Source organism: Dendrobates tinctorius, unplaced genomic scaffold, assembly GCF_039654945.1.
Source record: "Dendrobates tinctorius isolate UK_male_01 unplaced genomic scaffold, ASM3965494v1 ptg000029l, whole genome shotgun sequence".
Taxonomy (NCBI): Eukaryota; Metazoa; Chordata; class Amphibia; order Anura; family Dendrobatidae; genus Dendrobates; species Dendrobates tinctorius.
This window is the reverse complement of record NW_027361697.1, coordinates 23446444-23469645: the sequence shown is the minus strand read 5'-3', so window position 1 is coordinate 23469645 and position 23202 is coordinate 23446444. Positions and strand designations below refer to the sequence as shown.

At 48.6% G+C, this 23202-nt stretch overlaps 1 protein-coding gene across 1 annotated transcript in view; it reads right to left on the bottom strand.

The window, feature by feature from the left end:
* Nucleotides 1-23202, bottom strand: part of HFM1 (helicase for meiosis 1) — a 307691-nt gene that overhangs the window by 81457 nt on the left and 203032 nt on the right. The window contains exon 26 of the mRNA XM_073571760.1: nt 5573-5656. Within this exon, the coding sequence (XP_073427861.1) occupies nt 5573-5656 (84 nt within the window). The remainder of the gene's footprint in view (nt 1-5572; nt 5657-23202) is intronic.

Genomic DNA, 23202 nt, shown 5'->3' with positions numbered 1-23202 from the left:
TGCCCAAACTTTTACATATGACTGTATGGTGATGAATGTGACACAGGGAAGGAACTCTGCTGAATGGTTCTGCTCTGAGTTCAGACGCTGGGCAGCGGAGGTCTCCTGGGATGACGCTGCCCTCCGGGGTTTGTTCTGCAGAGGCCAGTCCGAACGTTTGAAAGATGCCCTAGCCCTTCATCCTCCACCGGATTCTTTGGAGGACGCTATGATCCAGGCTGTCCGCATGGACCGTAGGCTGCGGGCAAGAGGGGTCATGCTACAGGAGACCCCTTTATTCTCCAATCTGAGAGACTCTGCATCTAGTCCTGAGCCCATGGAGGTTGGTGCCACATCATTGGTGGAAAAAGAGAGGCGACACCGAAGAAACAACCAATTGTGCTTTTACTGTGGATCCGCTGGACATTGGAGAAGGAACTGTCCTTCTTGCCCTTCTTCAGTGAAGCCGTCAGGAAAACGACTGAGTCTGGGTAACAGTCGAGGAGGTTGCCCAGACTCCCAGGTACCCTTTTACTCGCTTACTAAAATTCTGCTTCCGGTGGAACTGGAACTTACAGGCGGTCCGGTTGGGACTACCGCCTTTGTTGACTGTGGTTCTTCTATTAATCTGATCGATGCCAAAGTTGTGACTTTTCATAAGATAGGGACAGTCAGGTTAAAAGATCCTGTTAAAATCGTGGCAATTGATTCTTCTCCTATCACCCAGGAGGGAATTTGTTTCATGACTGATACCTTTTCTCTGAAAGTGGGTTCCACTCACGTGGAAAAATTAAGATGTTTTGTCATAAATAATCTGCCGGCTGGACTGATACTGGGTATGCCTTGGCTTCAACGTCACAATCCTACTATTGACTGGGTCACAGGGGAGATCATTCAGTGGGGTTGTATGGCTAACGGTCTATGTTGTAACTTGACAACTCTTGTCACCCCAGTAAAATCTGTGTCAGTGTCGTCTGTCGATCTGGAAGATATTCCGGAGTGCCTGAAAGATTTTGAAGACGTATTTTCTGAAAGTGAGGCTGAGGCGCTACCACCACATAGACCCTTTGATTGTGCCATTAATCTAGTCCCTGGAGCCAAGTTACCCAAGGCTCGCCTGTTCAATTTGTCCGGGCCCAAACGTCTAGCCATGAAGGAGTACCTTACTGAGAGCCTCCGCAAAGGGCATATTAGGCCTTCTGTTTCACCTGTGGCAGCGGGCTTCTTTTTTGTTAAGAAAAAAGATGGTGGTTTGCGGCCGTGCCTCGACTTTCGGGAATTAAACAAAATTACTGTGAAAAATACATACCCTCTCCCCCTAATTCCTGATCTATGTAACCAACTCACCGGGGCCAAGTGGTTCTCTAAACTGGATTTACGTGGGGCATATAACCTTATAAGAGTCCGTGAAGGGGACAAATGGAAAACAGCATTCCTGACGACTGAAGGGCTGTTCGAAAACTTGGTCATGCCCTTTGGTCTCACCAACGCTCCTGCTGTTTTTCAGAATTTTATTAATGTAATTTTCTCTGATTTAATCGGTCGTTTTGTGGTTATCTATTTGGATGACATTCTGGTGTGCTCGGTGGATAGTCAATCTCACTTGCACCATTTGCGGATGGTTCTCATGAGACTGAGGGAGAATCATTTGTATGCCAAGCTGGAAAAATGCTCATTTTTCATGCAAGAAGTATCCTTTCTGGGGTTGATTGTGTCAGGGGAGGGGTTCCGCATGGATCCTAAGAAAGTCCAGGCTGTTACGGAGTGGGTGCAACCTCATGACTTGAAAGGGTTGCAACGATTTTTGGGCTTTGCCAACTTTTATAGGAAATTTATTAAGGGCTTTTCGCAGGTGGTAAAGCCTCTAACGGACCTCACTCTCAAGGGAGCTGATGTAAAAAATTGGTCTGTAGCTGCAAAAAACTCTTTCATGACATTAAAAAAGTGCTTTTCTTCAGCCCCTGTATTGGTACAACCCGACCCGTCAAGACCTTTTGTCGTGGAGGTTGACGCCTCGGAAGTGGGGGTGGGGGCAGTTTTGTCTCAGGGCCCTCCTACCCTTACTAACCTGAGGCCTTGCGCCTTCTTCTCTAAAAAATTTTCCTCTGCCGAGAGAAATTACGATGTCGGCAATAGAGAGTTGTTGGCGGTAAAGTTGGCTTTTGAAGAATGGAGGCATTTCCTGGAGGGGTCTGTTCATCCCATTACAGTCATCACTGATCACAAAAATTTGGCCTATATCGAGTCTGCCAAGAGATTGACCCCCAGACAGGCTCGGTGGGCGCTTTTTTTTTCTCGTTTTCAGTTTACCATCACATTCCGCCCGGGATCTAAAAACATCAAGGCTGATGCCTTATCCCGAAGCTTTGATTCGGTGTCCCCTCCAGAACCTCCCTCCTCCATTCTTCAGCCAGGAGTAGTGATGGCCGAAATCTCATCTGAGTTACAGAGAGGGATTTTGGAGGCCCAGGCTCGGGCTCCTGGTGGTAAACCCCCGGGTAAATTGTTTGTACCGGAACGTTTCCGTCTCGGACTTATGCAGGAATTTCATGATTCTGTGTTGAGTGCTCATCCTGGGATTGCAGCTACCCGGGGGGCAATTGCAAGGGATTTCTGGTGGCCCTCTATGGTAACAGATATTAAAAAGTTTGTGACTGCATGTGTGGTGTGCGCTCGTTCCAAAAGTTCTCAGGTCCGGCCGGCCGGGGAATTGGTGCCTTTGCCAATTCCGGATAGACCATGGACACATTTGTCCATGGATTTTATCACAAATCTTCCTCCTTCCAGGGGCAACTCGGTGATATGGGTGGTGGTGGATAGGTTTTCAAAACAAGCTCACTTTGTACCTCTCCCCGCGTTACCATCTGCTGAAACCCTGGCCCGCTTATTTATGCAGCATATAATTAGGTTACATGGAGTGCCTATGAATGTGGTATCAGACAGAGGGGTACAGTTTGTAGCCAGATTCTGGAGGGCTTTTTGCAAAAGCTGGGGATTTCGTTGTCAGTCTCCTCTGCCTACCACCCAGAGTCTAATGGACAGACGGAGCGCACGAACCAATCGTTGGAGCAGATTCTGAGATGCTTGGCCTCTTCCAGGCAGGAGGACTGGTGTGAGGTATTGCCCATGGCAGAGTTTGCATTCAACGGTCGTGTGAGTCAGTCTACTGGGAAGTCTCCTTTTCAGGTCAACTATGACTTTAACCCACATTTTGGAGAGTTTTCCCGTATGGATTCAGGTTGTCCTGGTGCTGAGGATGTGACACAACGTCTTAGAATTCTCTGGAGGGAGGTTCAGAGGAATATTGCCAAGGCCCAGGAAAACTATAAGCGGTTTGCTGACAGGAGGAGGGGGCCAGGTCCAGCATTTGCAGTAGGGGAGAAGGTGTGGCTATCCACCCGCAATATCAAGCTTAAGATACCTTCTATAAAGCTGGGCCCCAAGTTTATTGGCCCATACAAAGTTGTGGAGGTTGTTAACCCAGTAGCCTACCGACTGCAGCTGCCCACCTCCTTTAAAATTTCTAATGTCTTCCACAGGTCCCTGTTAAAGCCTGTGGGGACAGTGAGAGAGGATCCCTCATCAAATGCTCCGCCAGTGCTGGTAGAGCGGCAGCTGGAGTATGAAGTAGGGCGCATTGTTGACTCCCGGTGGGTGCGCCGGAGACTCCAGTATCTGATACACTGGAAGGGGTACTCTCTGGAGGATCGGTCATGGGTTCCGGCCAGTTCGGTGCATGCCGATCGTCTGGTGCGGGCTTTCCACGCCAGATACCCAGACAAGCCTGGGGGTCCAGTGGCCCCCCATTAAGAGGGGGGTACTGTCATGGTTTGAACAGGGTTCTTGCCCTGCACTCACAGGGTTAAGTGTTCGTGGCCTCTTTCTGGATCTGGGAGGGGTATTTATACTCACTCTTTACCAGGGTTCTCTGTCAGCTATACTGTTGTTCTGGTGTGTCTGACCCCTGGTGTGCGTGTATGCTGCGTTGCTTGTTTGCTTCCCGTGTATGACCCGGCCTGTTCCCTCACTCTGTACTCCATCTCTCGCTTTGGTACTACTGTCTTCTCCGGTTCTGCCCTCCTGGCTTGGCTATCGTTACTCCGTTACAGTTTGTCCCTATTGTACCGTCTATTGCCCGTTCTGGTTTTCTGACCTATTGCTACGTCCTGACTATCCTTTCTGTCTAAACCCCATGGTACTGTATTGCTATCTGGTGCTTTGACCCTGGCTTCGTCTGGTTTCTGTCTCTGTCTATGCCCCTTGGTAACATTGCCCCGTAGTTACCTTTCTAGGAGTTTCTTTGCAGCTCCTAGATCTGTGGAGCTTAGGCCACGCCCCCAGCAGTCATGTGCTTCAGGTCCTGATACTCTGAAGCACGCATCGTCACCGCTGCTGCCCTGCACCACAGGTATCTGTGAGTACTGTCTTTGTACTCAGGACACCCGCACTGGCACAGTGAGCAAGTGCAGTGCGGTGTTCCTGACAGAGGGGTGCAGTTTTTAGAATGGTGTCACTTTTGGGTATTTTATGTTATATTGACCCCCAAAACTCACTTCAAATGTGAGGTGGTCCCTAAAAAAATGTTTTGTAAATTTTGTTGGAAAAATGAGAAATTGTTGGTCAACTGGTTAACCCTTTTAACATCCTAAGAAAAAAAAATTATGTTTCCAAAATTGTGCTGATGTAAAGGTGACATGTGGGAAATGTTATTTATTAACTATTTTGTGTGACACCACTCTCTGATTTAAGGGTACAAAAATTAAAAGTTTGAAAATTGCAAAATTTTCTACATTTTGGCCGAATCTTCCTTTTTCTTTTTCATAAACACAAGTCATATCGAAGAAATTTTACCACTAACATAATGTACACTATGTCATGAAAAACAAACTCAGAATCAGTGGAATCTCTTAAAGTGTTCCAGAGTTATAACCTCATAAAGTGACAATGGTCAGAATTGTAAAAATTGGCTTGGTCATTAAGTACAAATTGGCTCAGTCAATAAGGAGTTAATTAGCTGGGCTGGTGCGATGTCAAATGTCTTGCAAACTGCAATAATGTAACTCCAGTCCAGTTAATCAAAAGGAAAGCCAGGAATGACAGGTAGTAAGGAAATCCGCAGGCTCTCTGTCCAGTGGTCACAGATTACTGACGTTGCCAAAGAAATAGTGTTCTGCAAATCGATTCTCCCCTGTAAGTTGAGAATGGAGAAGGTTTTTAATGACAGCTAAACAGAAAAGTTGCATGTTTTTACAAGCACTTTTCAATTTTACCCATATATTAAGATAAGACAACCCCTTTAACTAGGTGCATATGCAATAAACCTAATGGTAAGCATTTGTAAGCTCTGACGAATATGAAAATGATGAAGTGATCACAAAGCAATATTACAAAGCATTTCCTATTATTTGGCATTAACTCAAATAAGGTAGGGAATCGATTCCGACTATTACTATCTGCAACTGTGTAAATAAGTGTCCATTCAGCTGCTCCTCAAATTACACAGCTAAAATCAGTCATTGAAGGAAGGGACATGACCTGTAAGAAAACACCTAATGTAACAGACATAACAGTTGCGTATGAATTATTGTCTGACCTGTTCAATATCAAGTTCATACTTTGGAAGATACATTATGGCTTCTTTTATCTGATTTCCAAATGGAGGGTGTCTGTTCACAATCTGTAATGTAAATAGAGAAAAAAAAATGGTTAAATGAAAATGAAGCACACATAAAATAAACTGATCTATCTACCTACATTCAAAACCATAAGCATTAACAGGTAGCATATCCACCCTTCTGGGAAATCTTTCCTCTACAATTTGGAAAGTGGCTGTAGGGATTTTTGTTTTTTTCAGGCAGGCATACGCTGCGGTTATAATTACATCACCTAACAGGACCATCTCATCTTCCTCTTGTATTTTGGAATATTTATATTGCCGACTTACTACATTCACATACATTGACAAGAGACTTACGGATCTGAGCTTTTATTTTAAATGGTAAAAACGCAGTCTATTTTCTGGATCTGCATAAGAACAGTTTGATCAGTATCAGTGTGCGTTTTATCACTGTTTCTACTGGACGCAGGATACAGTCAAACTACAGACTTATCTATGTACAGAAATAGGCAGAACTGGTTTTATTGAACATCACTGAAGGTCCTTTGACCTGTTAGGATTTGCACTTTAAAGGGGTTCTCCACTATATTTTAAGCTTCTCAAAAGGGAAAAGCCAGACCAGAGAAAAAAATAAAAGCTATATTTAACCACAAAATCTGCTATCTGCTCCCTGTTCCAGTGCTCCATCTGACCAGAAGCAATGGCATCATGGCTGCCGTGACATGACTGTTGATGCCACTGATTGGCTGCATGGTCAAGTTACTTGTGGCCTGGCAAAGACTGATAGAGTGTCAGCTTGGAGCAGATTCCGGTGTCAACTTTTTTTTTCACTCTTCTCTCTGTGAAGTTTAAAAATATAGCAGAAGAACCCTTTAACCCCTTCCTTACCGATGACTGAATAGTACGTCATCGGTAAGGTCCCCTGCTTTGAGGTGGGCTTCGGTGGTGAGCCCACCTCAAAGCCGCAACATGTCAGCTGTTATGAACAGCTGACATGTGCCCGCAATAGGCGTGAGCGGAATCGCCGTCCGCCCGCGCCTATTAATTAGTTAAATCCCGCTGTCAAAGCTGACAGCGGGCATTTACATAGCATTTCCGGCCACCAGGCGGGAAATGAGCTCATCGCCAACCCCCGTCACGTGATCGGGGGTTGGCGTCATGTTGCCTGGACAACCAGAGGTCTCATAGAGACCTCTATGGTTGTTCCAGGCAGATGGCTTTCAGCGCCACCCGGTGGTCGGCACTGAAAGCACAGAAGTAAATTTGCTACATATGGGCGATCTGCTCATCGCCCATATGTAGCAGAGCCGATCGAGTATTGCATGCTTCAAGCCTCCTATGTAGGCTATTGAAGCATGCTAAAAGTAAAAAAAAATGTTTAAAAATAAAATTTAAAAAAACCTAAAAGTTCAAATGACCCCCCTTTCGCCCCAATCAAAATAAAACAATAAAAAAAAACACATACACATGTTTGGTATCGCCGCGTTCAGAATCGCCCTATCTATCAATGAAAAAAGCATTAACCCAATCGCTAAACGGCGTAGCGGGAAAAAAATTCAAAACGCAAGAATTACGTTTTTTTGGTCACCGCGACATTGCATTAAAATGCAATATCTGGCGATCAAAAGAACGTATCTGCACAAAAGTGGTATCATTAAAAAACGTCAGCCCGGCACGCAAAAATTAAGCCCTCACCCGACCCCAGATCACGAAAAATGGAGACGCTACGGGTCTCAGAAAATTGCGCATTTTTTTTTTTTTTTTTTTTTTTTTTTTTAGCAAACTTTGGAATTTTTATTCACCACTTACATAAAAGAGAGCATAGACATGTTTGGTGTCTATGAACTCGTAATGACCTGGAGAATCATAATGGCAGGTAAGATTTAGCAACTAGTGAACCTAGGAAAAAAAGCCAAGCCGAAAAACAAGTGTGGGATTGCGAAAAATCGAAAAAAGCTCCGGGAGTGAAGGGGTTAATGTGACGGCATTTTGAAGACAAGAAGTAGGGTTTCACTGTAACCTCTCCTTGCTTATTCTTATTTCTAAAATAAAGTATGTAAAAGACCAAATGAGATTTTGTGCCATAAATTATAGCTATAATGATACATTCTTCCCTTTCCTCCAAAAGCCATAACTTTTTTAAATTTTCATTGATAAACCCGTATAAGGGCTTTTGTTTTGCAGTACAAGATGTAGTTGGTATAACACCATTCATTTTACTATATATTGTACTGGATAACAGGACAAAAAATTTCAAGTGCGGTGAACTGAGGAATATTTCATGGGTAATGTTTCTACAATTGTACAGTGGTTTTTTGCATCACAACCTCACGTTTTTATTGATTCCATTTTGGGGTACATATAATGTTTTGATAGCTTTTTATTGCATTTTTGTGTATGTATGTATGAAGTGCGGCGACCAAAAAATCAGATTTTGCTAGAATGGTTTAAGGGTGCCATGTCATATTGGCAGAGCCCCCAAGGTGCCAGAACAGCGGAACCCCCATAAGTAACTAAGTAACCCCATTTCACAAACTTCAACTCTCAATGAATTCATCTATTGGTGCAGCGTGCATATTGAAACCATATGTGCCTTACAGAATTTATACTATTGGGCAGTGAAGAAACATGGATTTTTGTGATAAACTCACTGTAAAATCCTTTTCTCTGAGACTCTCATTAGGGGACACAGGTACTGTGGTGTATGCTACTGCCGCCTGGAGGCTGACACTAAGTGAAAAAAAGAGGTTAGCTCCTCCTCCGCCGTATACACCCTCGCCCCGATTGCGGGCGGAAATCATTTTACTGCAAAAGCAGTAGGAGAACAACAAAATCAGCCTTAATGCAGGGAGCACGAACAGCATGTCTGTCTGACGATGGGTGCCGTCCATGACACGTACCTCCAGAGGGCTCTTACCAGGTCTAACGTGTGAAGACCCTTTTCCACACGGTGTACCGGTGCTGGACAAAAAGAAGGCAAGACCATATCCTCATTAATGTGAAATGAGGAAACGACCTTCGGCAGAAAGGGAGTGGCTGGTCTGAGCACCACCTTATCCTTATGGAAAGTGAGAAACGGGGCACAGCAGGATAGGGCCGCCAGCTCCGAGACCCGCCTGATAGAAGTTATTGCTACCAGGAACACCACCTTCCAGGAAAGGTACAACAAAGAGACATCTTGTAGCGGTTCGAATGGGGCTTCCTGCAAAACGCTTAGGACCAGGTTAAGGTCCCAGGCGTCCAGGGGCACCCTATAGGGAGGTACCAAATGGGAGACTCCCTGGATGAAAGTCTTCACCTGCAAATTGATAGCAATTCTGCGCTGGAACAGGACGGATCACGCCGATATCTGTCTCCTGAGGAAGCTTGGAGCTAACCCTGAGCCTAGGCTAGACTGGAGAAAGGCCATGATGTCGGGGATAGAGAATCTTAGTGGAGAACAACAGCGGCCTCGACACCAAGAAAAGAAAACCTTCCAGGTGTGATGGTAAATACGTGCTGAGGCAGGCTTCCGGGAGATAACCATTGTAGCGACCACCACGCGGCCCAAACCCCGCCTGAGTTAGAATCCAAGATTCAACAGCCATGCCGTCAAACACAGGGCCCCTGAGCTCGGGTGGAAGATCGGGCCCTGGGACAGAAGATCTGGGTGCTCTGGCAGTCGCCAAGGAACGTCGGCGAGCAGCTGCACTAGATCTGCGTACCACGCTCGACGGGGCCAGTCTGGGGCCAGCAGAATCGCTGGAACCCCCTCTGTTTTGATCTTTTTGATGACTCTCGGAAGTAGTGGCAGCAGGGGAAATAGATATGGGAGGCGAAACTGGTTCCATGTCAGAACCAACACATCCACAGCGATTGCCTTTGGGTCCCTGGACCGAGCGACAAACATGGGCACCTTGGCATTCACCCTGGAGGCCATCAGGTCCACATCCGATGTCCCCCACCGTTGGGAAATCTGCTGGAAGATCTCGGGGTGTAGTGACCACTCCCCAGATGCAAGACTCTGCCGGCTGAGGAAGTCTGCCGCCCAGTTCTCCACGCCCGTGATGTGGACTGCCGATATCACCGAGTGGTTCCTCTCGGCCCAATGAAGAACGTCCCCTACCTCGCACATGTTTGCTCTGCTGCGGGTGCCCCCTTGATGATTTATGTAAGCCACTGCCGTGGCGTTGTCCGACTGAATCCGGACGAGGCGGCCTGCTAGAAGTTGATGAAAATGATGCAAAGCCCGCCGGATCACTCGTATCTCCAACAAGTTGATTGGGAGGCATGCCTCCTGGGGCGACCACCGTCCTTGGGTCGTGTGGTGGCAAAAAAACGCTCCCCAGCCGAGGAGGCTGGCGTCGGTTGTGACCACCAACCAATGGTCTGGGGGAAAGGGCTTCCCCTGAAGCAGGGAGGAACTGGTTATCCACCACTCGAGTGACTGTCTGACCTGAGAGGACAACCGGCACCGGTGATCGAGTGTGAATGGGTTCTTGTCCCAGGATGACAAGAGGGCGTGCTGCAGGGGGCGAAGATGGAACTGGGCGAACGGTATCGCTTCCATTGCCACCACCATTTTTCCTAGAATCCTCATCCCGAAACGGATGGTATGAGGGACTGGTTGGTGAAGTGTCTGGACTCCCTGCCGGAGAGCTAGGGCTTTGTCCTGAGGGAGAATTACCAACCCTCGGAAGGTGTCGAAGATCATCCCTAAAAAGGAAATCCTCTGAGCTGGAACAAGGGATGATTTCTTCACGTTGACCAACCACCCTAAGCGGGAAAGAGTATCTAGCGTGATGTTGACACTTTCCTCGCATGCCCGAATTGAAGGGCCCTTGACCAAGAGGTCATCCAAGTAAAGCAAGATGACTATGCCCCGGGAGTGCAGGATGGCCATGACGACTGCCATGACCTTTGTGAACACTCTGGGGGCGGTGGCTAGCCCGAAGAGCAGCGCTGCAAACTGAAAATATAGACTGTTGATGGCGAAACGTAGAAATCTTTGATGCGGAGGGAAAACGGGGATATGTAGGTAGGCGTATTGGATATCGATAGAGGCCAAGTATTCCCCCTGCCCCATGGCCGACATGACTGAACGGAGAGACTCCATCCGGAAATGTCTGACCCTGATGAATTTCTTCAAGAGCTTCAGGTCCAAAACAGGTCTGACAGTCACATCCTTTTTTGGGACCGCGAATAGGTTGGAATAGAAGTCATGGGCCTTTTCGTGTTCTGGCACGGGAATAATGACTGTTGCACTGGAGCGATTCGATGGCACTTAGCAAAGCTCTTGTCTGGGTATCCACCTTGGGAAGATGGGAAAGAAAAAAACGTCTTGGGGGGTACCTGACAAACTCTATCTTGTACGCTGAGGACACCAGCTCTCTTAACCATGTGTCGTGTGCGACGGTGAGCCAGATGTGGCGAAAGCAGAGTAGGCAGTCGTCTACCTTGCTGGTGTCGCCTGGCAAATGCCTCGAGTCATTTGGCTGAAGATCTTTGGGACTTGGATCCCCTCAACCTGGACTGGTGAGAACGCATTCTCCCCAACGGGATGGCTCTATATGAGACCTGTCGATCTCTATCCTGGTTGGGGCGACCTGAAGCGGCAGAATTGGCCGCTGTAGTCCACCGGGGGTTGCGAAAGACCCGAAAACATGCCTGAAACTGGCGACGAAACGCAATTTGACCTTTTGTTGAGGGAGAAAACCTCTCTTCCCTCCTGTGGAGTCAGAGATGAGCTGATCTAACTTCTCTCCAAATAATCGGCCGCACTGATATGGTAGAGAAGTCAAGGACTTCTTGGAGGTTGAATCGGCCCACCATGTCCTTAACCATAGAGCTCTCCTAATGGAAATTGCGTTTGCGGCAGCAAGTGCCGCGCAATTGGCCGCATCCAAAGATGCATTGATTAAGTAGTCCCCCGCCATAGCGATCTGACACGCAATCTCTGATACTTCTGCAGGTAGGTCACTATCCTGCAAGGCTTTGTTCAATGATTCTGACCAAGAAATCATGGCCTTGGCCACTCACGTTGCCACAAACGAGGGAGAGAGTGCTGACCCTGATGCCTCATATACTGAGCAAGCAAAGCTCTCTATGAGACGATCCGTGGGATCCTTAATAGAAGAACCACAGGGTTTTAGAGGCCAAACGTTGCAGAGAAAAGGAGACACAAAAGCACAATAGGGTCTTATCCGTGTTACAGAGAGAGATTACAATAAGAAATTTGCTCACCTGATTAGTATGAGAGAAAGCATATAGTCTGGTGGCTGCTGCAGATCCACAGGTCCTCAATGACCAGAAGAAGTAATGTATTCAGGGGAATTTGTAGCTATATTCCGCGCTGCCTAGAGTTGAGCGAAATGGGTCGAAAAATTTCAAAAGTCGCCGACTTTTGGCAAAGTCGGGTTTCATGAAACGAAACCCGACCCTAGGATGAGGTTGGCCACGAGGTCGGCGACTTACGCGCCAAAGTCGCGTTTCAAAAGTTTGTTTTGCGCTCTTTTTCAGCCAATCAGGATCCACGGACACTGTGGGCAACGTGATGACATAGGCAGGGGTCACCACCATCTTTCAGAAGGGCATGCAAGTGATTGGCTTGCTTTGGTGGGCATCACAGGGGTTATAAAAGGGCGTGCACGCCGACCGCCATCTTACTTCTGCCGATCTTAGCATAGGGAGAGGTTGCTGATTCTGTAGGGAGAGCGTTAGGCAGGGAAGAAGAAAAAAAAACTGCTTCTGCTGCTAGCGATTTTGCCTGTGCAACACACCAGTCACTGTGTGTGCAGTGCAAGGGGAGGCTATATTGTGGTGGATCAGCGGTGTTGGTTGTTAGGCTGCCTTCTAAGGCTTCCTGACAGCTGCATTTCTGTTTCCCCACTGCTCTGCAAACTGCTTTTTTAAAAGCAATCCCAATTTTTTTTTTTGTCCTGCTGAGGTACTGAGCGTGCATTTATTCACACCATACAGCGGTGTACGCTCCTCACACAGTACCGTGTAACGGCTGTTATCACAGCCACAGTGAAGCTATCTGTGTGTCACTGTGGAAGGATAAGTGGAGGACTTGTTCCGTTCTTACAGACCTACACTCTAGGGAGATTCCTATTCTGCCCAATTCTACATACATCTTGTAGTTTGTGATACACTAGCCAATTTCTGCCTGTGACATAGCGCTCTGATATTCAGTGGGCCTCACACAATCCAAAAGTGTCCAGTGTCCACAAGTGTCTGCAGAAATTCAAAATCTCCCTTATCCTGTAGTCACTTTTTTCACACCTGTGCCATCGAGCCTGTGACATAGCGCTCTGATATTCAGCGGGCCTCACACAATCCAAAAGTGTCCAGTGTCCACAAGTGTCTGCAGAAATTCAAAATCTCCCTTATCCTGTAGTCACTTTTTTCACACCTGTGCCATCGAGCCTGTGACATAGCGCTCTGATATTCAGTGGGCCTCACACAATCCAAGTGTCCAGTGTCCACAAGTGTCCGCAGAAATTCAAAATCTCCCTTATCCTGTAGTCACTTTTTTCACACCTGTGCCATCGAGCCTGTGACATAGCGCTCTGATATTCAGTGGGCCTCACACAATCCAAGTGTCCAATGTCCACAAGTGTCTGCAGAAATTCAAAATCTCCCTTATCCTGTAGTCACTTTTTTCACACCTGCTGCATCGAGCCTGTGACATAGCGCTCTGATATTCAGTGGGCCTCACACAATCCAAGTGTCCAGTGTCCACAAGTGTCTGCAGAAATTCAAAATCTCCCTTATCCTGTAGTCACTTTTTTCACACCTGTTGCATCGAGCCTGTGACATAGCGCTCTGATATTCAGTGGGCCTCACACAATCCAAGTGTCCAGTGTCCACAAGTGTCTGCAGAAATTCAAAATCTCCCTTATCCTGTAGTCACTTTTTTCACACCTGTGCCATCGAGCCTGCGACATAGCGCTCTGATATTCAGTGGGCCTCACACAATCCAAGTGTCCAGTGTCCACAAGTGTCTGCAGAAATTCAAAATCTCCCTTATCCTGTAGTCACTTTTTTCACACCTGCTGCATCGAGCCTGTGACATAGCGCTCTGATATTCAGTGGGCCTCACACAATCCAAGTGTCCAGTGTCCACAAGTGTCTGCAGAAATTCAAAATCTCCCTTATCCTGTAGTCACTTTTTTCACACCTGCTGCATCGAGCCTGTGACATAGCGCTCTGATATTCAGTGGGCCTCACACAATCCAAGTGTCCAGTGTCCACAAGTGTCTGCAGAAATTCAAAATCTCCCTTATCCTGTAGTCACTTTTTTCACACCTGTTGCATCGAGCCTGTGACATAGCGCTCTGATATTCAGTGGGCCTCACACAATCCAAGTGTCCAGTGTCCACAAGTGTCTGCAGAAATTCAAAATCTCCCTTATCCTGTAGTCACTTTTTTCACACCTGTTGCATCGAGCCTGTGACATAGCGCTCTGATATTCAGTGGGCCTCACACAATCCAAGTGTCCAGTGTCCACAAGTGTCTGCAGAAATTCAAAATCTCCCTTATCCTGTAGTCACTTTTTTCACACCTGTTGCATCGAGCCTGTGACATAGCGCTCTGATATTCAGTGGGCCTCACACAATCCAAGTGTCCAGTGTCCACAAGTGTCTGCAGAAATTCAAAATCTCCCTTATCCTGTAGTCACTTTTTTCACACCTGTTGCATCGAGCCTGTGACATAGCGCTCTGATATTCAGTGGGCCTCACACAATCCAAGTGTCCAGTGTCGACAAGTGTCTGCAGAAATTCAAAATCTCCCTTATCCTGTAGTCACTTTTTTCACACCTGTTGCATCGAGCCTGTGACATAGCGCTCTGATATTCAGTGGGCCTCACACAATCCAAGTGTCCAGTGTCCACAAGTGTCTGCAGAAATTCAAAATCTCCCTTATCCTGTAGTCACTTTTTTCACACCTGTTGCATCGAGCCTGTGACATAGCGCTCTGATATTCAGTGGGCCTCACACAATCCAAGTGTCCAGTGTCGACAAGTGTCTGCAGAAATTCAAAATCTCCCTTATCCTGTAGTCACTTTTTTCACACCTGTGCCATCGAGCCTGTGACATAGCGCTCTGATATTCAGTGGGCCTCACACAATCCAAGTGTCCAGTGTCCACAAGTGTCTGCAGAAATTCAAAATCTCCCTTATCCTGTAGTCACTTTTTTCACACCTGTGCCATCGAGCCTGTGACATAGCGCTCTGATATTCAGTGGGCCTCACACAATCCAAGTGTCCAGTGTCCACAAGTGTCTGCAGAAATTCAAAATCTCCCTTATCCTGTAGTCACTTTTTTCACACCTGCTGCATCGAGCCTGTGACATAGCGCTCTGATATTCAGTGGGCCTCACACAATCCAAGTGTCCAGTGTCCACAAGTGTCTGCAGAAATTCAAAATCTCCCTTATCCTGTAGTCACTTTTTTCACACCTGTGCCATCGAGCCTGTGACATAGAGCTCTGATATTCAGTGGGCCTCACACAATCCAAGTGTCCAGTGTCCACAAGTGTCCGCAGAAATTCAAAATCTCCCAGTGTCCACTAGTGTGTGCAGAAAATCTAAATCTCCCCTGTCCTATAGACACCTTGTACCTTGTTTTACATTACTATATAGTTTGTTGGATTTTGTCTACATTTCTACCAAAAATGAGGAAGGCTGGTGGAAGAGGCCGTGGAATTGGGCGGGGGTTGGCAGCTGGTAATGATGGTGTTGGTGGTGGATCTGATGGTAGTGGCAAAAGCAAAATAGGACCGAATGCAGGAGGTGTTGAGCCTGCGTCATCGTCTGGCTCCATAAGGCTTCGAAGGCTTAGTTTTCTAGGAGTTGGCAAACCGCTTTTAACGCCAGAGCATCAGGAAAAAGTTTTGTCTTACATTGCTGACTCAGCTTCCAGCTCTATCGCCTCCTCTTCTGAAGTTGTAAAAAGTAAAAGCACTGAGTCGTCATTGGAGGCTCATGTTCATGAACCACACCTTTCCTTGTGTCCTTCACCCCAACCAAGATTGAAGGATGACGCAGGCCATACTACTGATTACTCCATGGAGCTGTTTTCACATACCATGCCTGGATTATCAAGTGAAATGGTGAATTACCCAGGCCAAGATGAATCTGACATGGAGTGCACTGATGCACAGCCGCTGATAGATGATTCTGCTGGTACATTCACTCAGAGCACTACATTGTCCTCGCAGTGTACAGAGCCAGATTCTGACCCTGATGAGACTCAGGTGCCCCTTCCCGCACACTATACCACCATACACGGTGACACAGAGGAAGGTGCACATGACATTGAAGAGGAGGTGATGGATGACCCAGTTGTTGACCCAGATTGGCATCCATTGGGGGAAGAGGGTGCTGCTTCCAATAGCTCAGATGAGGAGCATCCACAGCAGACATCGACATCGCAACAGCTGTTATCTGGCAGGCCCGGAGCACTCCAAAGACAGGTTCCAAAAATCAAAAGAGTTGCTGGACAGCTTGTCCAGAGGGTCAAAACATCACAGCGTGCTAGGCCGCAAAATGTCTGCCAAAGTAGGAAGAGTGCAGTGTGGCACTTTTTTGAACAAAATCCTCATGATCAGGCCAAGGTTATCTGTAAGAAGTGCGCAAAGACCTTTAGCCGAGGGAAAAATCTGAAAAATTTGAATACCAGTTGCATGCTTAGACATTTAACCAGCATGCACTTGCAAGCGTGGACACAACACCAAACCTCAAGTGCCACATGTGCAACTGATCACAAAGAAGGTAGTCAGCAACGCTACATTGTTTCCCCCACTGTAAGCACAGCAGCAAATGTTGAGGTGTCGTTGCAAGGCCACAGCAGTCAGGGAATCCCACTGTTATATCAACGAAATACTGAATCTAGGCCATCAGAAAGAACACCAACTCCATCACCATCATCAACCCTCTCTCAGTCCGCCCTGTCCACCGCTACTTCCACCATATGCAGCTCTCAAGTCCAGCTCACCCTCCCAGACACTATCAGTAGGTCAAGAAAGTGTCATGATCTGAAGTTTTAAAAGCACAGAGTGAACTTTTTTCCTTTTGGCAAGTTGCCAAGGTGACTTGACTGTCCCCGGTGGTGGTTAGTGGTATCGCACCTTAGGTTTTCAGTTTAAAGTTCTCTGTAATTATGATTCAGGTGTGGGGCTCTATAAATGAGTCTCAGGGTGTGCAATCACTGCTGGTGATATTGATTCATTCATTGATTCTGAGTTGGTGAGAGCCTGGTGGAAGGATGGAGCTGAGGAGGAGTCCTGCGCAGCTTAGCCAGGGGGGAGTGTGTCAGCTATGGTGTCTGGACGAAGGGCTGGCATGGCGTGGTGGGGTCGCAGTGATGGTGTCGGCAGGAAGTGTCTGCATGGACTGGTGGAGTGGCGACTATGGATAGTGGCACTCACCATGTGGGACTTGGCTGCTGAGCTGGACTCAAGCATGCCTGGCTTCGTGGCAGAAGCTGAACTCCTCTTTGGGACTCTGTTACTAAGCAGCAGCAACTGGTGGTGGACCCTGCTCCAAGGCTGCACTATGGTGAAGGATCCTGTTATGGTGATGGATCCGGGTGGAGGAGAAGACGCACGCAGGTGGAGGGCTCTGTTGCAGGAGCATAAGCACAGAGCATAAAGTTAAGTGGTGTCCCCCTGTATTGTCTCTTTCTCTCATGTGTGTTGTTAGTGCAGTGGTGGGATTAGTTTCCGCACCGACCAATTCCCTAGTGAGGGTTTAGGGTCAGGGCGAGCAAGGGCTTTGAGGTACGCGTGCGGCGCCCGGTGCGGAATCGGCATAGGGAACGTTAGGAGTGCAGGCAAACTGGCTCAGGGGAGCTCAGGAGGTCTCCAATTCCCTTTTCCCTATCGCAGGGCCCACCATTGTTAATGTTTCCCAGGTCCTCCTTATTACCTAAATTCGCCAGGTGGAGGCGGTGTATCCATCTGCACGTTTTATTATTTAAATTCGCCCCACTGGAGGCGCTGTATCCAGGGTCACGTGTGTTATGGGTTCGCCTTGCGGTAACATCTGCATCCAGACACACATGACCGTGACATTATCACCAGCCCTACATTTTTTCTGGTGAGCTTTTGGCCATGTGGAGACCTGAGAGCAAGTATCAGGGTCTGGGGCCTTTGGCCATGTGGAGACCTGTGAGCAATTGCTGCTGGGCTTCACTGAGGTGAGTGAGGAGCTGCATGGTGTTGAAGCAGCTGCGGCAGCAATTATCAGGGTCTGGGGCCTTTCCTCGGGCTCAACCAGAAAATCAAAATTGCGGCTCTGGCATTGAAGCCCCCTAGTGTCGCTGCTGGGGAGCGGGACTTGCTCATGCACGCGGAGGTACCCAGGCAGGTGGGAGGAGTTGGTGCCCACGGAGCTGCCTGGTATTCCTCGAGGTGAAGGGGTACGTCCCTGTGGTGAGCAGACTGGTGTGATAGTCCACGGGGTTTACGCCAAATCTTCAATACCACCGAAGAAGCCGCCCCCTCCTGGTCATTTGGAGGTAGGCGACCAGCGAGTGTATATTTCCTCCATATTTCGGTGCCCTTCTCCTCCAGGTGTGAGCGGCAGGTGTGCTGCGGGGGAGTAGGGACAAATCTTACCCCTCGCTATTAACCAACTCTGAGAGGCGGAGACCTCATGGTGAAAGGGTTGGAGGGTGGTGTCCCTTGGTGAATAGCGGGGGTGTGAGTGTGGTGACAGCAGGGGGACGCCTCTGTTGTCGAGTCCAGAATGAGTTCACCAAAATATGACAAACGAATGTGTGCAATAAACGTTCAGGTCCGGACCTGTGTGTGAACGAGCATGTATGGTGGCCACCAAAAAACATCTTGTGGAAGCGTGTTGTGGAGTCTGATCAGCTCATAGCAAACATATACATACATAACCTCGTTCCCCAGGTCGGCACTGTGGAGATGAGTGGTGCCTCCAGAACGAACATCATTGCCAATTCCAGCGGTGCGTTTGTCATTAACCTGAAGTGTCAGGTAGTGGTGGGGTGAACTCAGGATCTGGGCATCCCCGCTGTAGGTGTTTCCCTAATGAGTAGTGGTCTTGAGGGTCCAGAGGCCCCTCATTAAGGAGGGGGTACTGTCATGATCTGAAGTGATCTGACAGTTTTAAAAGCACAGAGTGAACTTTTTTTTCCTTTTGGCAAGTTGCCAAGGTGACTTGACTGTCCCAGGTGGTGGTTAGTGGTATCGCACCTTAGGTTTTCAGTTTAAAGTTCTCTGTAATTATGATTCAGGTGTGGGGCTCTATAAATGAGTCTCAGGGTGTGCAATCGCTGCTGGTGATATTGATTCATTCATTGATTCTGAGTTGGTGAGAGCCTGGTGGAAGGATGGAGCTGAGGAGGAGTCCTGCGCAGCTTAGCCAGGGGGGACGTGTGTCAGCTATGGTGTCTGGACGAAGGGCTGGCATGGCGTGGTGGGGTCGCAGTGATGGTGTCGGCAGGAAGTGTCTGCATGGACTGGTGGAGTGGCGACTATGGATAGTGGCACTCACCATGTGGGACTTGGCTGCTGAGCTGGACTCAAGCATGCTTGGCTTCGTGGCAGAAGCTGAACTCCTCTTTGGGACTCTGTTACTAAGCAGCAGCAACTGGTGGTGGACCCTGCTCCAAGGCTGCACTATGGTGAAGGATCCTGTTATGGTGATGGATCCGGGTGGAGGAGAAGACGCACGCAGGTGGAGGGCTCTGTTGCAGGAGCATAAGCACAGAGCATAAAGCTAAGTGGTGTCCCCCTGTATTGTCTCTTTCCCTCATGTGTGTTGTTAGTGCAGTGGTGGGATTAGTTTCCGCACCGACCAATTCCCTAGTGAGGGTTTAGGGTCAGGGCGAGCAAGGGCTTTGAGGTACACATGCGGCGCCCGGTGCGGAACCGGCATAGGGAACATTAGGAGTGCAGGGACACTGGCTCAGGGGAGCTCAGGAGGTCTCCAATTCCCTTTTCCCTATCGCAGGGCCCACCATTGTTAATGTTTCCCAGGTCCCCCTTATTACCTAAATTCGCCAGGTGGAGGCGGTGTATCCATCTGCACGTTTTATTATTTAAATTCGCCCCACTGGAGGCGCTGTATCCAGGGTCACGTGTGTTATGGGTTCGCCTTGCGGTAACATCTGCGTCCAGACACACGTGACCGTGACAGAAAGTACTCAGTCTCTCATCCGCGTACACTGGGTTTGAACGCGCACATTGCCAAACTAATCTCGTTTGAGATGATGCCCTATCGGTTGGTGGAAAGCGCAGCTTTCCGCGAACTCATGGCCTATGCAGTACCACGCTATGACCTACCCGGTCGCCACTTCTTCTCTTGCAAAGCCATCCCAGCCCTCCACCATCATGTGAAAGACCGCATTGTCCATGCACTCAAGCAGTCAGTGAGTGGAAAGGTGCACCTCACAACTGATGCATGGTCCAGTCGGCATGGCCAGGGCCGTTACGTGTCCATCACTGCGCACTGGGTTAATGTGGTGGATGCAGGGTCCACAGGGGACAGCGGTGGTGGGACAGTGCTGCCTAGCCCATGGTATAGGAAACAGTTGGCTGTAGGCGTTCGACCCTCCTCCTCCTCCTCCAGAAGCGAAAGCTCGTCCACAGAGCGCAGTCGTACGAGCACTCCATCTGCAGCTGCCACTGTTGCACACGAGGTGTCCCCCTATCTAGCAGCTAGTGGAAAGCGTCAGCAGGCTGTGTTGCAGATGATGTGTTTGGGCGACAGACACACCGCCGAGGTGCTGGCCGAGTACTTGAAGCGACAAACTGAGTCATGGCTGGGCAGTGTACATCTTGAGTCAGGCAAGGTAGTTAGTGATAACGGCCGTAATTTTGTGGCAGCCATAGCCCTTTCAAAACTCAGCCACATACCTTGCTTGGCTCACACCTTGAACCTGGTGGTGCAGTGCTTCCTCAAAAATTATCCGGAGTTAACAGCCCTGCTCCATAAGGTGCGAAGACTGTGCGCGCACATCCGCCGGTCGCCTGTACACTCCGTTCGTATGCAGAAGCTGCAGCGATTGCTCCACCTTCCCAACCACCGCCTCATTATCGACATTGCAACAAGGTGGAACTCCACCCTGCACATGGTGGAGCGGCTGTGCGAGCAGAGGCAGGCCATAATGCATTTGTGGGAGGATACACGGCCAGGCACTTTGAGAGCAGACATGGAGTTGACAGGTGTGCAGTGGTCGAAGCTGAAAGACCTCTGTAAAGTCCTTCAGTGTTTTGAGGAATGCACACGGCTGGTAAGCGCAGACGACGCCATCCTAAGCATGAGCATCCCACTTATGCGTCTGCTCATGCAAACTTTGACGCACCTTAAGGAGCAGGCGTCTGCAGCCAATGTTGACGAGGAGGAAGAGGTGGAGGGAATCCTTGATGACATTCAGCCATTGTCTGCTCAGGGACCTCTCCTGGACGAGTTGGAGGAAGAGGAGGAGGAGGATGATGATGGGGATGATTACTTAGGGGAGGAGGATGCATCTCGTGGGGCAAGTGAAAATGTTGGTGTGGCAAGGTCTGGTACAGGGTTTGTGCGTGACTGGAGGGATGTGGATTTGCCAGAAAGTGCTCCTCCAACCAGCACTCGCAGTGCATCATTGACACCGGGAACATTGGCCCACATGTCAGATTATGCCTTGCGGATCCTAAAAAGGGACCCCCGCATTGCCAAAATGATGAACGATGACGACTACTGGTTGGCCAGCATCCTGGATCCACGCTATAAAGGCAAATTACAAAACATCATGCCACAGGAGAACCTTGACCTAATATTGGCTAATAAACAAGCAACTCTGGTAAATCGGTTGCTTGAGGCATTCCCAGCACACAGCAGCGGTGATGGTTCTCACACGAGCCGTACGGGCCGGGGGCAGCTTGGCAGAGGTGTTCATGGTGCACACAGCAGAAGTGGCGTTGGAGACAGGGGTTTCATGACAATGTTGTGGACTGATTTTTCAAGTACCGCTCACACAACTGGTAATACAGCATCGATGGAAAGTGACAGGAGACAGCAGTTGTCAACTATGGTTACATACTACTTTTCCTCCCATATCGATGTTCTCCCACACAGGTCATTCCCCTTTGACTATTGGGCCGCTAAACTGGACACCTGGCCTGAATTGGCACAATATGCCTTACAGGAGCTCGCTTGCCCAGCTGCAAGTGTGCTATCGGAAAGAGTCTTCAGTGCAGCTGGATCAATCCTGACAGAAAAAAGGACCCGTCTGTCAACCCAAAATGTGGATGATCTAACCTTCATTAAAATGAACCATGCATGGGTTTCCAAGGATTTTGTCCCACCTTCCCCTGATGACACATAGGGTGACAGAAAAATGGCTTGCTTTTGTCCACCTCTTCCTGGGACTTGACCTATTTCGCCTTTTGCATCAGCTGAATGTCCAACATCAACATATGCCACTTTCTAAAACTCCCTAACTGTGCTGCCTCCCCCCCCCCATGGCCGGAGTCACCACCTAGCGCACGACACCGTGCGAGTGCCGTTGCCCTGGACAGGTGGGTAGGCCGACTCTTGGGCGCGGGCACTGGCACAGGGTCCCTCATAGTGCAATCAAGTGTCTCTGACGGTGGTGGTGCACACCCGCTGTCAGACACACCGCCGTACCATGAGGGGCCCAGTGCCAGTACCGACGCCAACGAGTGGGCCCCCCTTGCTTGGGCAGGGCCCCAGCATTTGCAATCTTTACCTCTCCCTGCTCCTCCGCTGTGTAGTCTGGGCCGTCAAATCCATACTGTGCCTGACACCGTCTGAGCCTGCCTCCTGATGTATAGACATATCTTTTGAATGTGTACGCTATCCATACATGTTATCCGGGGATACGGTACCCTTTCTCACCTTTGTGCAATCACGTGCAAGACATACTGGGCCTAACACCGTCTGAGCCTGCCTCCTGATGTATAGACATATATTTTGAATGTGTACGCTATCCATACATGTTATCCGGGGATACGGTACCCTTTCTCACCTTTGTGCAAGCCATACTGGGCCTAACACCGTCTGAGCCTGCCTCCTGATGTATAGACATATCTTTTGAATGTGTACGCTATCCATACATGTTATCTGGGGATACGGTACCCTTTCTCACCTTTGTGCAATCACGTGCAAGCCATACTGGGCCTAACACCGTCTGAGCCTGCCTCTTGATGTATAGACATATCTTTTGAATGTGTACGCTATCCATACCATGTTATCCGGGGATACGGTACCCTTTCTCACCTTTGTGCAATCACGTGCAAGCCATACTGGGCCTAACACCGACTGAGCCTGCCTCCTGATGTATAGACATATATTTTGAATGTGTACGCTATCCATACATGTTATCCGGGGATACGGTACCCTTTCTCACCTTTGTGCAATCACGTGCAAGCCATACTGGGCCTATCACCGTCTGAGCCTGCCTCCTTATGTATAGACATATCTTTTGAATGTGTACGCTATCCATACATGTTATCCGGGGATACGGTACCCTTTCTCACCTTTGTGCAATCACGTGTAATCCATACTGGGCGTGAGAACGGCTGGCGAGCTGTTAAGCAAGCTACAGCACCTGTGGTTTGCACACGTAAGTTTTTCATTTTTTCAGG